Source organism: Monodon monoceros, unplaced genomic scaffold (assembly GCF_005190385.1).
Source record: "Monodon monoceros isolate NGI ecotype Baffin Bay Population unplaced genomic scaffold, NGI_Narwhal_1 Super_Scaffold_22, whole genome shotgun sequence".
NCBI classification, from domain to species: domain Eukaryota; kingdom Metazoa; phylum Chordata; class Mammalia; order Artiodactyla; family Monodontidae; genus Monodon; species Monodon monoceros.
In genome coordinates this window covers 74,238,675-74,260,259 of record NW_021703779.1, presented here as the reverse complement: position 1 = coordinate 74,260,259, position 21,585 = coordinate 74,238,675, and the positions used below count along the sequence as shown (strand labels likewise).

Genomic DNA, 21,585 nt, shown 5'->3' with positions numbered 1-21,585 from the left:
CATTTCAATACCAGCACCATGTTAAGTGTTTCTTAATACAGGCTTCTAATTTTCAAAATGTAGTGGTCATTTCTAGAATTTGTTCTTCTTGATTAAGTTTCTTTTCTGTCTTTTGGATTGTATTTCCAAATACATCCCTATCTCAGGTTTAAATTAAATTAAAATATTCTCTTATTTGCTAAAGTGGATTTCTGGGATGATATTGTTTACAAGTAACATGTTCTAGTAATTTAAGCTGTGGATGGAGTATGATAAATTTAAGCATTCATTTTGATACATGATTGACTTATTTGGATTATGATAAAATTAACCTAACAACATATGGAAAACAGGATCAGAGGCCTGCCAATAAATATGATCCTTATAAAACCAGTAGCAGAAAAGCCAGGGCTATTTACAACGACTGCCTTGAAAAAGAGGAAGTAATCTCCCCCAGAATGTGGAAATTAGCAAGATGGATAAAGGCAGAATATTTCAAGCTTGAGGTATTTTCTAGTACTCCTCAAATTACACAGTGCCTACTTATGGGACTGCCATTAGGAGTCCAGAAGCAAGACTAAAAGATTATCGTCACTGGGCTCTTAAAAGCAAAATCTGGTCAACAACACTCCATTTAGGTATCTGGCTTTACCTTAACACAAACATTTTCCCAATGTAGAGAAAAAACCTGCTTTTTATGAAACCACTTTTTATGAAACTAATTAGGTGAAATTAGTCACCTAATTATTGTCCAAAGGGATAAATATGTCACACACACACACACCACACACAATGCATCAGTAGTTAACATACTGGGACTAAGGATATAGCTGTTGTTGTTTTTTAATACTAAGGGTACAGTTTTGTAAGGAATTTTTTTTTCTTATTTACTTCACAAAATACTAATGTTACCTATGGCTTATTGGATATGCTACTATTATAGCACATATTACATTTCATCTTACATTCCAGTTATTGGTATACATATTTATGCTCTCTACTAGAATGTAAGCAACTGGAAAGCAGTTGTTTTATACCTCATTTTCTGTGTCAAGTTACTTGGATACATTATGCATTCTAAATGCCTATTGACATATGAATGAAGTAGTAGTGTAAAGAGAAGTTTTATTTTTATGTGACTTTTGTTTTCCAGACATGGGAGGAATTTACAGTAAATACACCTTCTTGAGTTTCATTTACCATTTTGTATCAGTGTAACAAACGTGCAGTCTGGATCATTTTAACTTGTTTAATAATAGTGAGAGCATCTTGACATAGAAAATTGAATCTAAATAGAGTGTCAAATCAAAACACTTCTGAAAAAAGAGCAAGACTCAGTTAGTGGGAAGGTCCAAGGCTTAAAGTATCTCTGCTAAGGCTGTCAACATGACAGAATTTTCATGGTTGTCTGTTGTGGAAAACATTCCCTTCATGTCTCACAAAGTGCTTCTTGAACAAGGGTTGACAAACTATAGCCCGTGGTACCAAATCCAAGCAGCCATCTGTTTTGTATGGTCTGTGAGCTAAAAATGGATTTTACATTTTCTTACTGGTTAACAGAATCAAAAGGATGCAAGAAAATTGTATACAATTCCAAATTCAATGTTCATAAATATGTTCTTATTGGAACACTGTTGCACTCATTCATTTACATATTTTCTAAGGCTGGTTTTGAGCTAAAGTCAGAGTTAAGGGGTAGCAACAGAGACTGGATGGCCTGCAAAATCCAAAATATTTACCCTGTTTCTTTACAGAGAGTTTACCTACCCTTGTAAAACATTCATTGCTTTCATGTCCCACAATGCGTTTCTAGAATATCAACAGACATAAAAGTTTTATTATCTTATATGCTATATTTTTAGTTTGATTTTACCACAATCCAAATAATACAATGATGCATTAAAGTGGATCTTTAAATTTCTTTAATTCCATCCACTGCTTGGATTACTAGATAATGTTACCTGCTAAACATTACCATTCCAGATATCCACTTTAGTGAATGCGAGAAGGTTGTTTGTAATTGACTAGATTATATGAGGAAATCTCCTCAAATGAGAAATTAAATGAAAGAATTGGTAAAATAGCAATGACTTTTTATACCTATTATTAAATAATTAAGTGAATGATTAAGCAATGGCTAAATAATTAGGAGGCAGTTTCTATCACCTATAAGAAACTATAGTATGCTTAACAATTAGCATTATCACATAAGATGAATGAGGCATGATGAAAATTGTTTAAAATGTAAAATGATAATGTTAACATTAATTGAATACTTACATGTAAGACACTGTTTAATGACTTTATATTTATTGCCTCAATTAATCTTCCACACAACCATATGAAATAGGTGCATATACTTTCCTCATTTTAAACACAAAGAGAAACTGAGAGGTTAAATAATTCACTTGAGGTCATAACACAAAAAAGTTGCAGAACTAGCCTTTGAATTTTGATACTTTAACTCCAGGGTGAATCTGATCATGCTTTTCTATATAGGATGTGGAAGGAAAATGTCCTTTGACACAAGCACACTTGGGTTGGTTATGGAGCCATAATTTTTTTTTGCATAAAACAATGAGCATTGTAGGTTTGTTAACATGAGTTGAAGATAAATTCCATTGCTCATAACAATTAACTTTTTATTCACCGTATTAGCCATTTTGTTAGCGTGCTTTTTCATTTCCATTGGTTTTACAAAATAAGTGATGCCTGATATTTTGAGCAAATCAAATACAAACTGTGGTAGACTATGAAAATAATGATTCTTCTAAGGAGAACAAACAATAAATACAAAGTCACACTTTGTCTGCTGTCCATAACAATTAACAATTATTCTCTATGTTGGCAACCAGCAGCATAGAGAATATCAAGAGACAGGAGGAAAACTGGTTTGCATTTGGCACAGCAGCGAGAGAGTATTATTAGGTACAAGCTCAGGTCTGACCTTTCAATGATGCCTGCTTAAAATTCATAGATATTGATTAAAGAAACTAATATTTTCAAATTTATATTGGTGCTTTTCAGTCACAGTTCACTTTGAAAATCAACTAGGTATATTTTTATAATCGCATATTATTTTGGATGTTTTGTAGAGAAATGGCAAATTATGAAAAAAAATCATAAACACAGGGCATTTAGTACTGCTGAATCCCAGAAAAGAAATCATTGAGTGTAAAAATCAGACACTTCAAGCAAAACATAAATTGCCATGAATATGATGTTTTAGCAGAAGGAATCAAGCTACTTTCCAGACAGGCAGGAGACATAAAGGGAACTGGAAATACTGGGGAGAAATTTATATTTAAATAAAAATGATGACAAAAAGTTTTAATGGAGAAAAAATAGTTTTATATCCTCTTTATTACTTTCTATTAAATGCAGCAGATACTGGATAAGGATAAGTCCTCAATAGAAGATTCCAGAGAAACTAGCATGAAAAGTCTAAACCAAAAATGACTCAAAGTTTTAACACTTCTAAAAATATATGAACAAATATATATATATATATATATACACACTGTATATTATACTGCATATATGATATGCAGATTATAACCTACATATTCTTGGTCCTTTTTGAATTGTCTAATCTCATTAAAATGACAAATCCTTGTATCTACTGTGCAGTACTCTCTTCTCAAATGTTAATGCATATTTTAACCATAATTATTTATAAAATAGGGAAGTAAAATGAACATCTCATGTGATTTGTTTTATTTTAGTACTTAAAGAGTCTATGCTCTTTAATGAAACCTGAGAAAGTCAAAGGTTGGGCAACAATGTCCAGCAAGAGAAGCAACTCAAATACAAGATTAGGTGCAGCTTTGGGACCCATAGTGTTATCTCTCTTCTTTCCAAGTTTTCTCACATAACTCCTTGTAATTTAAGAAGAGAAAGACAAACGAATGGGGATGAAGGATGTAGAGCTAGGTGAAGCTCATACTCAAAACCGCATGAGTGATATACTGTGGCAGAATTTAAGGCTTTCCCTTCTATTTCACCCTGAGACTCTAGAAAGTGTCCACAAAATAAACATCTAAATAAATAAAATAAAATGAGTTCAGATTATTAATTCCCAAGGTGATCAGTATGAGTAGAATTTATTAAGTAGAATTTTCTAAAAATCATTTTATCTTTTAGCTAGATGTTCTAACTATAGTAATAGTCCTCCAAAAGTTTAGTTGCCACTTTTTTTCAATGGCAATTCTGTCACTTTAACTTATGTTTTTGCTCTGCTAATTAAATTACCATACCTAGCAAAGTTTAGTGGGATATAGTAGTTTCCAGAAATAAATATCAATAATACTCATGGTTCATACCCAGTTATGTAGGCATGATATTTTGGCATGGTTGGTTCCTGATACAACCCTGACATAATCAGCCAGAACATGTTTGAGGCTCAAATTAGAATCGCCTAATTCATGTTGAATTCTGTAGCACTCTGTAGTCCCTTCTTAGAATGCCTGAATTAATTTTAAAAACCAAATAATTATAAAAGTTCCCCATGTCCCCCCTTTTCTGGCCATGTGCTCTTAGTTTCCATTAAATGAGAAGAATGAACTTATAGCTATTGACAAAAATAATTAAATAGATATTGAACAATTTTTAAAAAATACTTGAGTAAAATCTGAAGGTCATGTATGATATTTAAGCTAGTTAAGATTTATTTAAGCATTTCATGAGTAAAACAAATCATATTCATTTAATTGTACCTTGAGAAGAGGGCATGGTTTTTGAAAGCTTGACCTTTTCTAGGAAGTGTGTGTGTGTGTGTGTGTGTGTGTATGTGTGTGTATGAGAAAGAGAGAGAGAGGGAGAGAGATTGTATGTGTATGTGTGTGTGTGTGTGTGTGTGTGTGTGTAGGCTGGATACTATTTTGGGACCTCTGAGATGAAAGTCACAGAGTCATTCCAGAATTTCCATTTAAAGTTGAAAAACTAGAAAACTATGTAAAATATAAAAAAATAAAATCATTGGAGAACATATTATTTAGCATTCAAATTAATATTATAAACAAAAATTATCTTATGTTTTATTACATCTTCTTGATGTACTCAAAGAGATGTGTTTTTGAAGGACAACTTGTACCAAGTCAATGATCTCTTGGTTCCAACATATCAACTAAAGCAAAAAAGCTGGGAAAATGTCTGGAAATCTTTAGTTTATTCTTTTACACATATATTCACTTGGTTATTTTTCAGCAGTGTAGGTATGACCTTGACCTTAATGGCTCTCTTAGTGATCGGAACACTTATTATAAATTCAAGAGCCATTCTTCTTTCTAGGGTGATGGAGGTAGGGAGGAGAAGAGATATTATTGTACTAGATATAATGAGTTTTATTTATTTTGATTGCACACAAAGGTCAAAGCAAGCCTTCTGGGAAATAACACTGTAACAGTGGTAGCATAGATGAGTGATTAAGATGTTTCTCAACATAAATATAATTTACAAATCAAAAAATTAAATAACAGGCTTGAATTCAATAAATAGAGTGTGTTCTGATGTCACAGTGTATACCGTTCTCACTACTATTAATAAACCATTTCATGTATCCTGTGATTTAAAGCCTTCAGTGTACTTCACTAATGGTACTGCATACATCAGTAAAAAGTAAGAAAAACTTTAAAAATACTAAAGATGCAAATGGTTTAATCATTAAAAATGCTTAATAGTCCATTAGCTTATAAGTGCTTCTTAGATACATTTTCAGAATTAAGCAATCATCATTCAACAAACAAAAGAAATTCTGTTTCTATTTACCTACAAATTAATATATGTGATTTAGTGCAAAATTTTAAAAAAATACATATACATGTTCAAATTCTAACTTTTGCAAATAACTTTAAATTATATTTTAACAGTATGTGATGACCAAGCTATTTAAGAATGACTTAATCAGATATCCTCTACTGTTTTACTTTAATAGAACCTTAGAAAGACTATCAGTTTATTCATTCAAATTGAAAGACAATGAAACACTACTTATTAATTTTGCCAAATATATCCCCCACATAAGCCTTTTCCACACTTTTTGGCAGATTGATATTTTAGCTAAATAATGACTAGAATTCTCATGCACCTGTAAAAATCTATGCTATGCTGGAAGGATAAAAGGAAATAATTTTATGCAAGGGGAAATAACTATTATTTAAGCTTGACTGGAAGCAATAACAGATGTTTCATGAATTTTCATGTTTTTGCCAGTATTTTCTTCCCCCCTTTTTTTTTTTTTTGCGGTACGCAGGCCTCTCACTGTTGTGGCCTCTCCCATTGCAGAGCACAGGCTCTGGACGCGCAGGCTCAGTGGCCATGGCTCACAGGCCCAGCTGCTCCACGGCATGTGGGATCTTCCCGGACCGGGGCACGAACCCGTGTCCCCTGCATCGGCAGGCGGACTCTCAACCACTGCACCACCAGGGAAGCCCCCTTTCTTCCCATTTAAATGGCAAAGAACTTTGAGTACCACCAGCAATTTTTATCCGTTTATTTTTACAAGCCTCTTTCAACACAAAAGTAAAAAAAATTCTGTGATAGTCAGACCCTTACTAGTTGTATAGCTGTCAACAGAAGACTAACTAAATTATCTAGAGGGAAGAAAGGGGATTTTAAGACTTTTTGGGCTTGAAGAAGAAAAAGTTGCAGGATAACTTTAAAGGTTATCCTAAATGTTTTACATAGATATATTTATCACCAGTTTTATATTTTTGAGAGGAAAATAAGAGAATAGGGCCTAATTGTTTTAGTATATTTGTTGGTTAGCTTACAGAGAAACTGTCAGTGTTATTTGAATTATCTCCTCATCTTTGAATAAATTTGCAACATTGATCTACTTAAGAATAACAGCATAAATATGATCTCATTCAATTCTTGATTACCCATACTACTTATGGGCAGAAGCCAAAAGAGTAGATGATTCCTTGACCAGAGACAGTCATTGTGTTGTTCTTGAACTCCTGAGTGTATGGAGAAGCCCCTGTGTGGTGACAGACAATTTACAAAGCAAAACATCTATTCTCAAAATGACTGAATATTTTAGATATTTTCTGCAAACAGTAGAATGAATAAGATGATTTAACTGTTTTATGGTAAAAAAGGTATGTAAAATGTCCTAGTTTATGTCTTTGATGTGGCAGTTATCTGATGTGAAGTGTAAAAATTATTGCATGTAGTTATTTGTAAGAAATTCTGTAAACAGGCTAACATAGGCACTTTTAGACATCAGCTATAATGATGATTGCACACTCATAAATTTATCTAAAGGAAGTAGCTGAATATGCTATTAAGAGAAGAGCATGGTTAAAGTCCAGGAGTTAGGAAATTTGGCTTATAGTTACAGTTTTGCCACTAATTAGCTATAGTTATTCTATGTTTTAACCTTTTCCCACACCTGTCTATTTCTTTAAAAGTCCTTTCTAACCAAAATCCTAAGATATTTGTAAATTTGCAATTTTTATAAACTTCAGTCAAATGAAACGGGATAAAAAATTCAGAGCATAAATTTCCTTTTTCTTCATATATATAGTAGTTATGAAAATAATTATAGCATATATACTTGCTTTGATCACATGTGGCAAGTTCAAATGTATGTACTTTTATTTCTGTAATATAGAAATAAAAATCATCTCGATCTTGATACATTAGCAAGATGTACACTAATTGCTATCAAACTTGCTTTATCCTTAAGCAAGACAAGTTATTTAGATCAGCCAGGGCTTCCCTGGTGGCACAGTGGTTGAGAGTCCGCCTGCCAATGCAGGGGACACGGGTTCGTGTCCTGGTCTGGAAAGATCCCACATGCCGCGGAGCGGCTGGGCCCGTGAGCCTTGGCCGCTGAGCCTGCGCGTCCCGAGCCTGTGCTCCGCAACGGGAGAGACCACAACAGTGAGAGGCCCGCATACCGCAAAAAAAATAAATAAATAAAAAATAAGTATCTATAGTATATATAGCATTATATTAGTAATCGTTGTCCAACCTTCAAAATACCTCACTTGAGAGTTGACGGACCACAATGATGGTAAAGTGTCATTGGTTATTTTGTTTCTGAGTTGAAAAATTAACAATAATAAACATTTCCATGTGATTGAAATTTGTTGCTATTCTTGGATTAAACTTTCTATGTTTGCATTTCAACACGTCTTGAGTCATTAACCCTACTTCCATCTTAATTATCCTGGGTAGCTTCTATATTAAACACTAGGAGATCTGAACTGAGTTGCTACCTTGTAACTGCTTTTAAAACTTTTATTGCGAGGGTGTGCTTTTCCATTCCAGCTGGAAACTCCATAAGGGTAGGATATATGTTTTTATTCCTTTGTCATCCTTTCACAGAACTTAATAAAGTTCATTACACATGGAAGAATGAAAGGCTAAATTAATGCTGCTGACTATTTTTAAAGCATTTTCTTGGTCAATATTTGAGAACTTAATGTAAATCATAGATTCAAGTGTATTTACTATTCTGTATATAAAGTACAATCAATTATTATGCTTTATAACCTATTATACTTTATATGAGACCTTGCTGTTTTATTTATTGCATGTTTACAAATATATCAAGTATTAGGATCCTGTAGGAATCCTGACAAATTAGGTTTGCAGGAGCTGACAAAATGTTTTTTAAAGTTTGGTTCAGAAGTTTTTTAAAAATTCAGATTCCTAAATCTCACCTCAAAACTAATAAGTTAAATTCTCTGGTAGTGGATACTGAGTAACTACATTTTTAACAAGTTCCCCAGATTATTCTTGGGCACAGTGAAGTCCAAGATCCTATTTGCACTAACAAGAAAGAGAACTGCCCCAGGTATAGCTCATTAAACTAGCATCTCTGAAAATTATCTGCCTCCCACACTCCATTACAACCAACATAATACTGGAAGTCCTAGCCAGAGCATTTAAGAAGATAAATAAAAGTTATCCCAATCAGAAGGGAAGAAGAAAAATTATCTGTGTTTGCAGACAACATGCTCTTATATGTAGATAACCCTAAAGACTCCTCAAAAAAGCTGGTAGAACTAATCAACAAATTCAGTAAAGTTGCAGGATACAAAATAAACATTTAAAATCCTTTCTGTTTCTACACCAACAATGACCTACCTAAAAAGGAAATTAAGAAAACTATTCCATTTACATAAGTGTCAAGAAGAATAAAACACTTAGGAATAATGAAATTGAACCTTATGGCATATACAAAAATCAACTCACAATGGATTAAAGATTTTAATGAAAACCTGAAACCATAAAACTCCTAGCAGAAAACACAGGGAAAAAGCTTCAAGACATTGTCTTGGCAATAATTTCTTGGATATAATACCAAAGCACAAGCAACAAAAATGAAAATAGACTAGTGGGAATACATCAAACTAAAAGTACATAAAATAGCAAAGGAAACAATCAATACTCAAAAGGAAAATAACAAAGGAAACAATCAATACTCAAAAGGCAACCTATGGAATGGAAGAAAATATCTATAAACCATCTATCTGATAAGGGTTAATATCTAAAATATGTAAGGGACTCACACAAGTCAATAGCAAAGAAACAAATAATTTGATTTAAAAATGGGCAAAGAAATAGACATTTCTTCAAAGAAGACATACAAATGGACAACAGGTATATACAAAGGTGCTCAACATCACTAATCATCAGGGAAATACAAATCAAACCCACAGTGAGATATCATCTCAAATCTGTTAAAAATACTATTATAAACACAACAACAACAAAAAAATGATAACAAGTGTTGGCGAGGATGTGGAGAAATCAGAACCTTTGTTATATGTTGATGGGAATATAAAATGGTGCAGCTGCGAAGGAAATCAGTTTGGAACATCCCCAAAAACTTAAAAATAGAACTACCACAGGATTCAGCAATCACTTCTTGGTATATATCATTAAAAAAATTGAAATCAGTTTCTTGAGGAGATATTTTCACTGCCATGTTCATTGCATCATTAGTCACAGTATCCAAGACATGGAAACAGCCTAAGTTTCCATTAACAGATGTATGCATAAAGACAATGTGGTATATACATACAATAGAGTATTATTCACCTTAGAGAAATCCTGCCTTATACAACAACATCGGTGAACCTGGAGGGCATCATACTAAGTGAAATAAGCCAGTCACAGAAGGACAAAAACTGTATTATTTCATTTATATAAAGTACATAAAATAATCTAACTCATAAAAACAGAGAGTAGAATGGTGGTTTCCAGTGACTGGGGGGGAGTGGGAAATGGAGAGTTGTTGTTGAATGGATGGAGTTTCAATTATACAACTTGAATAGGTTCTAGAGATCTGCTCCACAACTTTGTGTCTATACTCTATTGTGTACTTAAAATTTTGTTGAGAGGATAGAACTCAATTTAAGTATTCTTGCCACAATAAAACTAAAGCTAAAAAGATATTTTTGAAAATTAAAAATCACTTATTCAAATGTTTAGTGAACTGCTCAGAGTCCTGGAATACCATTCAACTTGACCTTGATAAAAAAAAAAAAAGCATCATACTTTTTAAAATCTAAACATCCTAAATGGATATTCCACATGTCAAGTCCTTTATTTTCTATTTTTTCTCACCACATTTTTTTCCCTTAAAGCATTATATATATTAACATGCTTTCTTTGCTACCATTCATTACTTTGTTTTTCCTGTGTAATGGAATGTTGGAGAATCTGAGGAAAGCAAGTGGAACTTCTCCCTAAAATTACTCACAGACACAAAATATTTTTCTTTTTTTCGGTACACGGGCCTCTCACTGTTGTGGTCTCTCCCGTTGCGGAGCACAGGCTCCGGACGCGCAGGCTCAGCGGCCATGGCTCACGGGCCCAGCCGCTCCGCGGCATGTGGGATCTTCCCAGACCGGGGCATGAACCCATATCCCCTGCATCGGCAGGCGGACTCTCAACCACTGCGCCACCAGGGAAGCCCGTAGACACAAAATATTTGAATAACTTCTTGGACGTTAAAAAACCCAGACCTCTAAGATAAAGTCCAGATAGTCCTTATCTGTCTTTTAAGATCTTCCATGATCTATGCCTGACCTTCCTTTTTTGCTTAACTTTGTACTATTCTCCAATGTATATCATTCACTTCAGCCAAACTGAAATCTGTCATTTGAGCACACCTTAAATTTCTATGTTTCAGTGCCTTTTTCAAGGTACTGTGTTTGTCCTCCTACCTAGAATTCATTCTTCCCCATATCTGTATCAAAACGCTATCCATCCTTAAAATTGATCTCAAATCATGCTCCTCCATGAAATATTCTAAGATTGCTCTGGTCAGAAGAATTATTTCTTGTCTTTGAATGCCTAGCAGTTTCAATGACCAAGCAACTTAAACTGTTTTTGCAATACACTCTTTTTTTTATTGCCTTAAACCTACCTAGTAGATGCACTTTAGCTCCCCAACAGTATTTTAAGTCTCAAGTGGGAATCAACATCTATTATTTATCTTTCATCTTTAAAGTGCCTAAGAAAACATAATGCATACAATTGGGATTCAATAAACACTTGTTGAATGGCAGAAACAAATGAATATCAACATTTTATTTAAGCAATTGGCTTGTTGAATGTTACAACAGAATTCAGACTAAATTAAAGAGTTGCCTAAAGTGTTATGTGACAGTCTGTAACACATGCAATTGTTTATTAGTATTGTTATAGACAATGCAATCAACATTAGCCAGAAAAGGACATCTAAATGCCACTGTGTTGAAGCAATCTAGTTATACAGGGAAAATGTGGACAAGACTTAACAGTTAGCTTCTATTGAGTGAGCTAAAAGTGAAATGACCAAGAACCCATCACATATTAAAGACCTGCCGAAAACACTTGTAAGTTGTATAGTATGGCTCCTGAAGAAGCAATAGCAATACACAGTGTGTAAGAAGGGCAACAAGTTTACATTCTGTACAATAGCGTTTGAAAGCATGTAAAGGACAAGCCACTTCGACTAACAGTAACAGGTTAAGAAAAGTTAACCAGGAGTAAAAAAGCATTCACTTCTGATAGTTTCAATAAACATGATTGCTAGTATTGCTCTCCTCCAGTGCAAATGCTAGTGATATGTAAGTATTATATCTATATATTGATTTGGGAAATAATTATTTTACAATGTTTTCAGAGTAAAAACATGTTGAATAAAATTTCAGTAATACTTTTTCCATCCTAAAACATCAGATAATGAAAACTATTTGATTTTGATTTTCTCACTTTTAGTTACATTCTCTTAGATAGTTATTTTTAAGTCTATTTACAAAATCTTATTTCTCAACCACTGGGATACATATTGTCCATTCTCTTTAGTGAAATTGTAATCTTAATGGAATGGAATCACCATGAATAAAATATACTCAATGGCTGTATTTTTCATTTTAGCATGGAGTAATACAGATTTTTATATAAAGAAGATTGTTTTATACGTGCCATTGTTTCCTCCTAAGAGATAAACCACAGACAGTAATATGAAGAAATAGAAAAAATGTGGCAGGCCATATTTTCATTTGAAAGCTCCAATAAATATATACCACTTCATTAGTAACCATGGTGTTCTGGAGTGATTAAATAAAAATGAGTTTATTTATACCCAGCTATGACTTTATTAATTGCTATGCCCTTAAAAGTTGGTCCAAGCCAAATGATAGAATCAATATCATGGGGATACGAATTGAAATTGCATGTAATTTTAGTTGTTAACAGAACTTTAACTGATTTCCCTAAGATTGCCCTTAGGATAAAATCTTGTTGCTAATGTATAAGATTTTTGCATGGAGGAGGTAACAGCCCACTAATTTTTTTTTTTCAGCCCACTGATTTTGATTTGGTATCCTTCTATTCAGTTGCCAAAGAACAAAAATAAACAAAACTAACAAATAACAGCATGTACTCAATTCTTATAATTGGGTGGTCTTCTAGCATCGATTTACTAAATCTATTTACTAAGATAGTCTTTGCTAAAATATTGTACATTTTTAAAGAAAAATTGTGATAGTGTAATGATAGTATAGGGAGTTCCTATAAACCCCACATCCAATTTTCCCTATTATCAATATCTTACACTAGTCTGGCACATTTGTTACCATTAATTGACCAGTTTTGATACATCATTATTAATTAAAGTCCATTCTTTATTCAGATGTCCTCAGTTTTTACCTAAAGTCCTTTTTCTTTTCCATATCACATTTATTCATCATGTATTCTTAGGCACTTCTTGGTTGTGACAGTTTCTCAGATTTTCATTGTTTTTGATGACATTTACAGCTTGAAGATTAAACACCAAGCATTTTGAAAAATGTCCTCTTATTTGGATTTGTCTGATGTTTTTCTCATGATTAGATTGGGATGGGGACGATGGGTTTTATGGAGGTAGAAGACAGAAGTAAAGTGCCATTCTCATCACACCATACCAAGTATATATACTGTCAACACTACTGAGCAGTTTTGATGTTAACCTTGATTACAGGGCTGAGAGAGTATTCTTCATGTTTCTCCACTGTAAATGTACTCTTCCCCCACCACGCTTCCATGCTATACTCACTCTTCGAAAAGAAGTCACTATGTGCAGCCCACACTTAAGGTACAGTGTTCAACTCCACCTCCTTGAGGACAGAGTATGTACATAAATTATTTGGAATTCTTCTGCACCACAGATTTGTTTTTTCTGTCTTATTTATTTAAACATTGATTTATATCAATACAGACTTAAATTTTTATTTTTTACTTAGGTTTATAATACTGTTTTTTGTTTGTTTGCTAATATTGTTCCAGCTTTGGCCATTAGGAGCTTTTTCAGTTGGCTCCTGTGTCCCTTTGACATACCCTCATGATTACTTTTTTGAGGACTTTCTACTTTATAACACAAGATATTCCAGATTCATCTTGCAGAATATTGACTTATGTTTCTTTATTAAGGATCCAGTGTTCCCCAGTCCTCCACCTCAATTTTAGTTTTTCATCTCCTTCAAATATAAGAATTTCACATTGATATACATACACACATATATACATATGTGTGTATGTATGTGCATGTGTGTATATGTGTATATATATAGCATTGAAACTATTTTTACTTACAAGGTCATAGGAAAGAAATCAAAAAGATTAGTATTAAGGGGCAGATGTCTTACAAAAATCAGAAAGGAGATATACAAGTTTAAAAAACAAATTTTAATGTACTAAGTGATTGAATATTTAAGCAATGTGTAACAGGTCAATGCAATTAATATGCTGCTCCTGAAGTCACATATTAAGTAGTACCACATACTTTAAGTTCTTTATTTATATTTCCAAATGCAGAAGAAAAATAATTCTTGTCTTTCAAATATCAGAAATAACTATAGGTGCTTAATCATAATACTTAAAGAAACATGACCCTAACATATTGCCAGATGCCCAGATGGAAAGGAGTCCCAATTTTCTCAAATATTAAATATATTTTAATTAATGTTAGCTTAAATATATATGCAATACCACAATGTTAAGAATGAGTCGTGAGGACCATGGTACCTCAGTCTCAGGAAAGAGGCTGCGAGTAGCAAGGATTTAAAATCAACCAACATAAGTTCATTAGGAATTAGGAATGTTAGGAATCATTGCACTAAGTTTAAATTATGTGTTAAAATATTCTAAATTTAGTAAAGCAATTGAATAACTTATGTAGTTGTATATGGTACATTTTAACCCATCGACAAAAGGATTTAACCTTAAATTTTCTATAAACAACAATAAAACTGTAGTTAGCTTCTTATTCTTTCCTTTGAAGTAACAGTTTCTACTGAATAATGCAGTGTAAAATTAAGTAACACAGGCCTAGTTCTGAACTTTAGAAGGCCACATTATTTTTGCCTTGTAAGAAGATAAGCAAAAACCACAACAGATATCCAACAAAATTATACCCAGAGAAAGATGTGAATATTACCTTTACATTCAAAAATTTTCCTTGGGAACATGAGAAAATATATGTAAAATATTTAGTGCCTGGAACATAGTAAAGGTTTACAAAAGGTACTTATTATTTTTAATGTTGTATTATTACTGTTACTTTTCCAAAATCATCTGCTACCACTCTCCCCTTTAAAAACTCTACTCCAGCTGCACTAGCCTCCTTGTGTTTAAACATATCAAGCACACTCCCATCTCAGGGCTCTTGAATTTGCTGTTCTGTCTTCCTGGAAAGTGCTCCCTGTAAATAACCAGGTACCTCACTTCCTACTTTATGAGAAAAGATATTACAATAAACTTCATTATTTAAGATTTCTCTTATGCATAAATATTTCCCAAGCATATTCCATATCACAGATGGATCTGTGTTGAGGATGAAGACGCACAATACATTTGGCCTTATCTGAATTGTTTTGTTAAGAAAGCAAATACACCATCATGTGTCCATTTTCACAAAGGACACAGGGGCCACTGTACATGAGGCATATGGTCTGCTGGCTGAATAGCCAGAACCTCAGAGGACAAAATGACACCATGGTTAACAGGATGGCTGGAAAGTCTCCTCTGTGACAATGGAATATGCATGTGATCTTAAAGTTACTATAGTAAACAACAAGTCAGGACATATTTTTGAATTCACCAGTTAAGGGTGTTTGGAACATTAATCAATGGACTGTGTGGGTACATGTGGCATTGATGTGAATAGAAAAAATATGGATGGAGGTTAGGGGCTCCCCTGTAGCACAGCAGCAGTAACCTCTCATTTGTTTGAATTTTTGAGTCAGACATCCTCATGGCTGCCTCTTCATTTAGATGGCTTCACTGCATTTAGATCTCTGCTCAAATGTTACCTCATCAGAAAGGCCTTCCCTATCTGAAGGAGTATCCCTTCTTCACTCTATTCCCTCTAATTATTTTTTCTTCATAGTACTTACAACCATTTATGTACTACATTTTTGTTTATTTTTATTCTCTCTCTCTCCCCATTAGAATGTATACTCTATGAAAACAGGTTCTCTGTTTTGATCCTGTTTTATCCCCAGTGCCTAGAAGTGTGCCTGACACCCAATGGTGCTCAATATTTGTGGAATGAATTATTAATTAATTCTAAGTCTTATTCATCCAATCCCCCTTCTTCGGGATATCAAAGTATATAGTGCCAGCTGCTCTTTTTTTTTTTTTTCTAGGCAAGCTCACTTGAAAACTGAAAAGGTCTCAAATGGAGGGAATTTGGAGTCTTGTCTAACACTGCAATACTGGAAAAGATATACAGAATCATATATCATACAATTAGTAATTTATGCAAAAACCAAAAGCCCCAACAGGTAGTATGAGGGTATTATCCCCATTCCTGCTAATTCCTTAAAACTAAACACGCCTGTGAATCTCCAGCTTTGCACTGGGGCATGTTGTTCTGGGCCCATACACAGATCATCAGCATTTTATTCAATGTTCTCAAGCGCAATGAGGAGATAACAGCATTTGTCTTGGCAAATGCAGTTTACCACTTTATACACCTGGGTACTTAGGCATCATCTCTTTATGAGCAGTTAAAATATATATTATATATATATACATATATAATCTTATAACTAAATATTCTAATATAAAGGCATAATCATAATACACTTAAAATATTCTGATTTTTGGAATTCTAGGGATGAAATAAAGAAAAGAAAGGACATTGAACAAGGTCATTATGGGGAAGCAAAGATGCAGAGTTCGTAGATAACTAGGACAAAAAGAAAATGATAATTGAGCCCAGGCATACTGATATGTGCATACTCACGGTGTGGGATCATGATACAGAGTTGCTCATAAATGAAGTACATACTATACTTCAATTACATAGGAATGTATTGAGGTTTTTAAGTCCCACAAAAACATATTAATATAACTTAATACCTTGGCTTTACTATCTGTTTTAGTAGTAATGGTAGTTTATTCAACTGTATTACATGTTAGTAATTTAGTCCATTCTCTATTAATCCCCTGCAATATTTGTAGGAAGCAGGATGGCTTAAAGACCTTTATTTTGCCCCAAGTGTTAGAGCCCATCTTGTGTTCTCCACACTGACTGCCATTTTTGTTTGTTTGTTTGTTTTTTAACCACAAGACTTCTACTGAGGGGATAACAGGTTGCTGCCAACTTCGCAGGATTTTTTCCTCCTGCTTCTCAATTTTGTTGAAAAAGAGAGGCATTAGGAAAACAGGGCATAAAAGAGTTCCTTATCAAACTCTCTTTACCCAAGATGAAACAATTCAGAATGGGTAATGATAGATTAATAAACCACCATATTTCAATTAATAAGGTCCTCAATTTACCCCTTCTCTTCTGCTTAAAATATCCTTGGCACATCTATAAAACCACTTCCTGTATTTATTTTAAGAAAATATTAACTTTCCACTGTAACCATATGATATTTAACAGAAAAGTTTTTAGAACATGAACACTATCAAGAATAAAATAAAAAGAAAAATATATTAAAAAATATTACTTGGTGACACTTTATATTTGACATTTTATCTGGCATTTTCATTTAGCAACTAATTTATTGTAAATATATTCTCATGCTGGAAAATCAGTTTAGGGATCCTCAAAGAATTTTGTCAGGAAGTCACAGTGGATAATTTAAATTATTCTACAACAGAGTCAAATGTGCTTAATATTAACTTCCACATTCAGCAGTTTTTAAAATTGTTGTCCATGGTGAGGGGAAATAATTTGAAAACCTGCTGAATCTAAAGCATAGATTATATATTACTTTGAAATCCAAGTATTTGTACTAAATACAACCTGCAATCCCAAAAGTTATACAGTATTTTCTGGAGTAATCACAAAAATGTTTAGGAAAATTCTTACATACACATTTTATTTCTTAAGACATCTGTATCACAATCTATTATTATACTTAAATTCATTTCAAAAAATCATTTCATTATTTACATTTCATACAGAAAGACTGAGTTCGTATAAAGGTATCATTTTGCACAGTTGCTTTGTCTTTTGCCATAATGTTGTTATGTTGTTTTTTCTATTGATTATGTTTTAAAATTATGGAAGCAAGGAACTGTCAGGTAGATATATTGCAAAAACATATCTAGAAGCAAATTTGCCAGTCCTTCTCCTCTAAACTTATGTAGAGACACAGTATACCAAATATCCAGATTTCTAGATAAGTTAGCATACCTTCATGTTTAACTGCTATAAAATTTAAGACATTTCAAAAATACCTTTTTCTGTAGCTCTTTTACACTTTAATTACATTACCAAAATCGTTAATTGTGTCTACAACATGTTGGGGAAATAAAATCTGATAATGAAACAAGAAAAAAAAAAGTAAGGATCTACTAGATTAAGTTATGTTAGAGAATATTAGAGGAGGGAACATAATTTCCTTCCACTCAAATAATTCTGGTGGACAGAAAAATAAAGTCAAATATTTTACGAGCTATACTTAAACTATACTTTATTATCACTTCTTATTCAATTTTAATATTCTGAAACACTTGACATGTTCCATTTCCTACTTTAAGATCTCACTGCTGTAAGCAACATTTCATTACTTGCTTTATGCAAAATATTTTCATAATTGCAAGCTAGCTATGAAACTAACACAACTTGAAAGAAATCTCAAATGCCAAAGGAAACTGTTCTGTACTCTCACATAAAGATAACATTTATCAAGCGTCAATATAGCAACCACATACTAAGGAATAGATAAGGATGTGCTGAGCAGTCAGAGCTTTTATTTTGTCAGAGTTGGCCTGACAAAGTCAGAAAGAGTTCTATATAATTCATCACACTTGTACAAAAAATCATAACTATTTGAACATTCAAGCCATAGAGGATATATACAGAAAATTAGCAATTATAATAAACATCTCTTAGAACTGAAACAGTATTCTTAATGGAATCGGAATGGAATAGGAAAAGTAAACTCACAACTCTAAAGCATATATCCCATTAATTATCAAAATGAATGTATTATTACTATTTTCCTTTATAGACCTAGAGGAGGGGGTTACTTGGAGACCCTGATTGGCTGCATACAAATTCAGAGATTATTATAACACTTTTATTTAAACATTAAATGAGAGTTTTAGAGGATAAGTTAACCTAAGCTATGACTTTGTTGTTATGTTTTCGAAAACTCCTACCTTGCTGTTGAATCTTCTGTATTGTCATTAGCCATCATCTCCAAATCTTGTGAGTGTTTCTCACAAGCTTCTTTGAACAAATTCTCCTCTGGAACTGCTTTAGGAGTATCTTCATTTGCTCGAAGATGTTCTATCAGGTTTTGTGAGTGCCAATTCTGAAGGGCTCTTTGATGGGAAGGGGCCGATCCTGGCGCTGGTGTCAGTATGTTGTGGTGGACAGGACTATTGCTTTTCTTCAGTCCATTTCTGTCCCGAGAGTGGTTCTTCAACCTGCCCTGAACCGGGGTCCCTCTATGCTCATATCCTTCCTGCTGAAGGCAGTTTCCAGTGTTGGGCGAACCTTGAGAAGGATGACTAAACCACCTCCAGCGTAGCCTTAGGATCTGTTTCACATCAAACTCTTTCTTGCCAGACACTGACATCGTTGCAGGAGGAAAGACAAAAGCCTTCTCTCACAGAAAGGAAACAGCCTTTGTTATCTCTTGTTTCTCTGCCTCTTCTGTAGGACTAACAAAAGCATAAGTGCCGAGAGCAGTCTTTCTTGCTCTCCCCTCCCCCGCTGTCTGTGGTATACTGTGAATACTTCTAGCTTTCCAGCTGAAGCAGAAAGCTGCAGCTAACAGTGTAGGTGGGAACCCATACAGACAGGATGATGAGGTCAGACCTTAAACAAGTAAATCAGCTTAGCACAGGAAAGCAGCTACCACAACACACTCCAGCTGCTAGATTTGCACATTCCCAGCCCTCCTGCCTGGACTTGCAAATATCTAACCCAGCTCTTTCTTAACTGAAGTACAGTAGCTTCAGCCTTTAAATCCAAGCAAGTGAGCAAAAGCAAAGTGTTTAAATTCACTTCCTTCTAGATCCCACTCACCCCATCCCCTGCCAGATTTCATTTCCTGGCAACCCACTTTTAAAAATGTGCCACTTTGTCCTAGGAGAATTTGTAACAGGGAATTCATTATGATCTATTTTGGGGTTCTTATGGAAAATTTGATGGTGGTTCATTAAGGGAAAACATCTTGTCATCTGTCCCCTCATGCACGTTTGTAGTTATTTTTATAAAATAACTGAAAATGTGAGTGTCTTTATAGAAATATTTGCTTGAAAACTTGAACAATTCCAGAAACATAAGAAACTGTTGCTTACCCATGACTAAAAACACACACTCCACTAAGGAATGTTGTAACAGTATTTTAAGTCTACAGCTGAAGGAAGAGAGCGGTGTTTTTCTAAGCTCATTAGGTTAGAAGACATGTCTTCTCTCAGGAACCAAAACTTGAAAATGAATAGTTCATCCTGGCTCCATGCCAGTATAAACACTTCCTTATCATGCTCTTTACTTTCACAGGCAGTGTTAAAGGTCTATTTTCTTTGTTCAAAAGTCCGTATGAGAGGATGCAAAAGCATGTTTTGAAGTAACTCCAAATTGTCACATAACTCAGTAATAACTGTGCACAAAGTACTTTGAGGTATGAATCAGAATCACTACTGTGTACAGGGATAAATGTTTCTATAACAGTATTGTATCAGGAATGTATTCACCAATGCCATTTTGAAATTTAGTTTGAACTTTATAACTTCCATGTCATGCATACATGTGATAAGGGGGAATTGTACCATTGGATCCTTAGAAAGAATATTGAAATTGTAAGGCTTTGATTTTAGTTCTGGCTTTACAGTCAATGAGCTGTATGATCTTGGACAAGTCATTTTACTTCTTTACATGAGTTATGAAGAACTGATATGGAGGCTGAACAAATTTCCAAGTTTATACTTGCAATGGATTTTTAAAAATTTGGAAATAGAGAATAAAATGAATATCTTTTTGTAAGTTTTGGTAGATAATTTACCTACAATTATCTATAAATCTAATTATACCTTTTCCTTTCCCCTCTTGTTTTTGTAGGTGTAATGGGAAATTTATGTGTCAACTTAAATGGTCTACAGGGTACCCAGATATTTAGTCAAACATTGTTTTGGGTGTTTCTGTGAAGGTGTTTTTGGATGAGCTTAACATTTAAATCAACAGACTAATAGATTGTCTTCCCTAGTGTGGGTGGGCCTCTTCTAATCAGTTGAAAGCCTGAATAAGCAGAATACTGACACTTCCCCAAATAAGAGGAAATTTCTCCTGCCTGACAGCCATCAAGCTGGGACCTCATTTTTTTTGTTTTGTTTTCCTGACTTCAGGCTCAGACTGAAATATTGACTCTTCTTGGATCTCAAGCCTGCTGGCCTTTGGATTAAAACTATACCATCAGCCCTCCTGGGTCTCCAACTTGCTGACTACAGATCTTGGGACTTGTCAGCCTCCATAATTATGTGAGCCAATTCCTTATAATAAATCAATTTCTATCTATCTACCTATCTACATCTCTATCTATCTATCAATATTTTTCTAATACTAAGCAATTAGTAAATACACACTGATAGATATATAGTTGATTTTTATACCAATTATAAGCAGGTTACTCCCATCTTCAATTTTCCAAACTA

General features: G+C 33.7%; 1 protein-coding gene across 3 annotated transcripts in view; it reads right to left on the bottom strand.

Moving 5' to 3' along the window:
• Positions 1–19,684, bottom strand: part of KLHL4 (kelch like family member 4) — a 121,714-nt gene extending 102,030 nt beyond the window's left edge. Inside the window, exons 1-2 of one of the 3 annotated variants that reach the window (XM_029241512.1) lie at positions 19,087–19,550; positions 9,263–9,267 (exon numbers count right to left, since the gene is read on the bottom strand). In XM_029241512.1, coding sequence (XP_029097345.1) covers positions 9,263–9,267; positions 19,087–19,508 — 427 coding nt within the window. In that variant the 5' untranslated portion in view covers positions 19,509–19,550. Of the gene's footprint in view, positions 1–9,262; positions 9,268–19,086 lie in introns of all 3 variants that reach the window. The other 2 variants (XM_029241513.1, XM_029241511.1) reach the window with 2 other exon arrangements.
• Between the last annotated feature and the right edge of the window lie 1,901 nt (positions 19,685–21,585).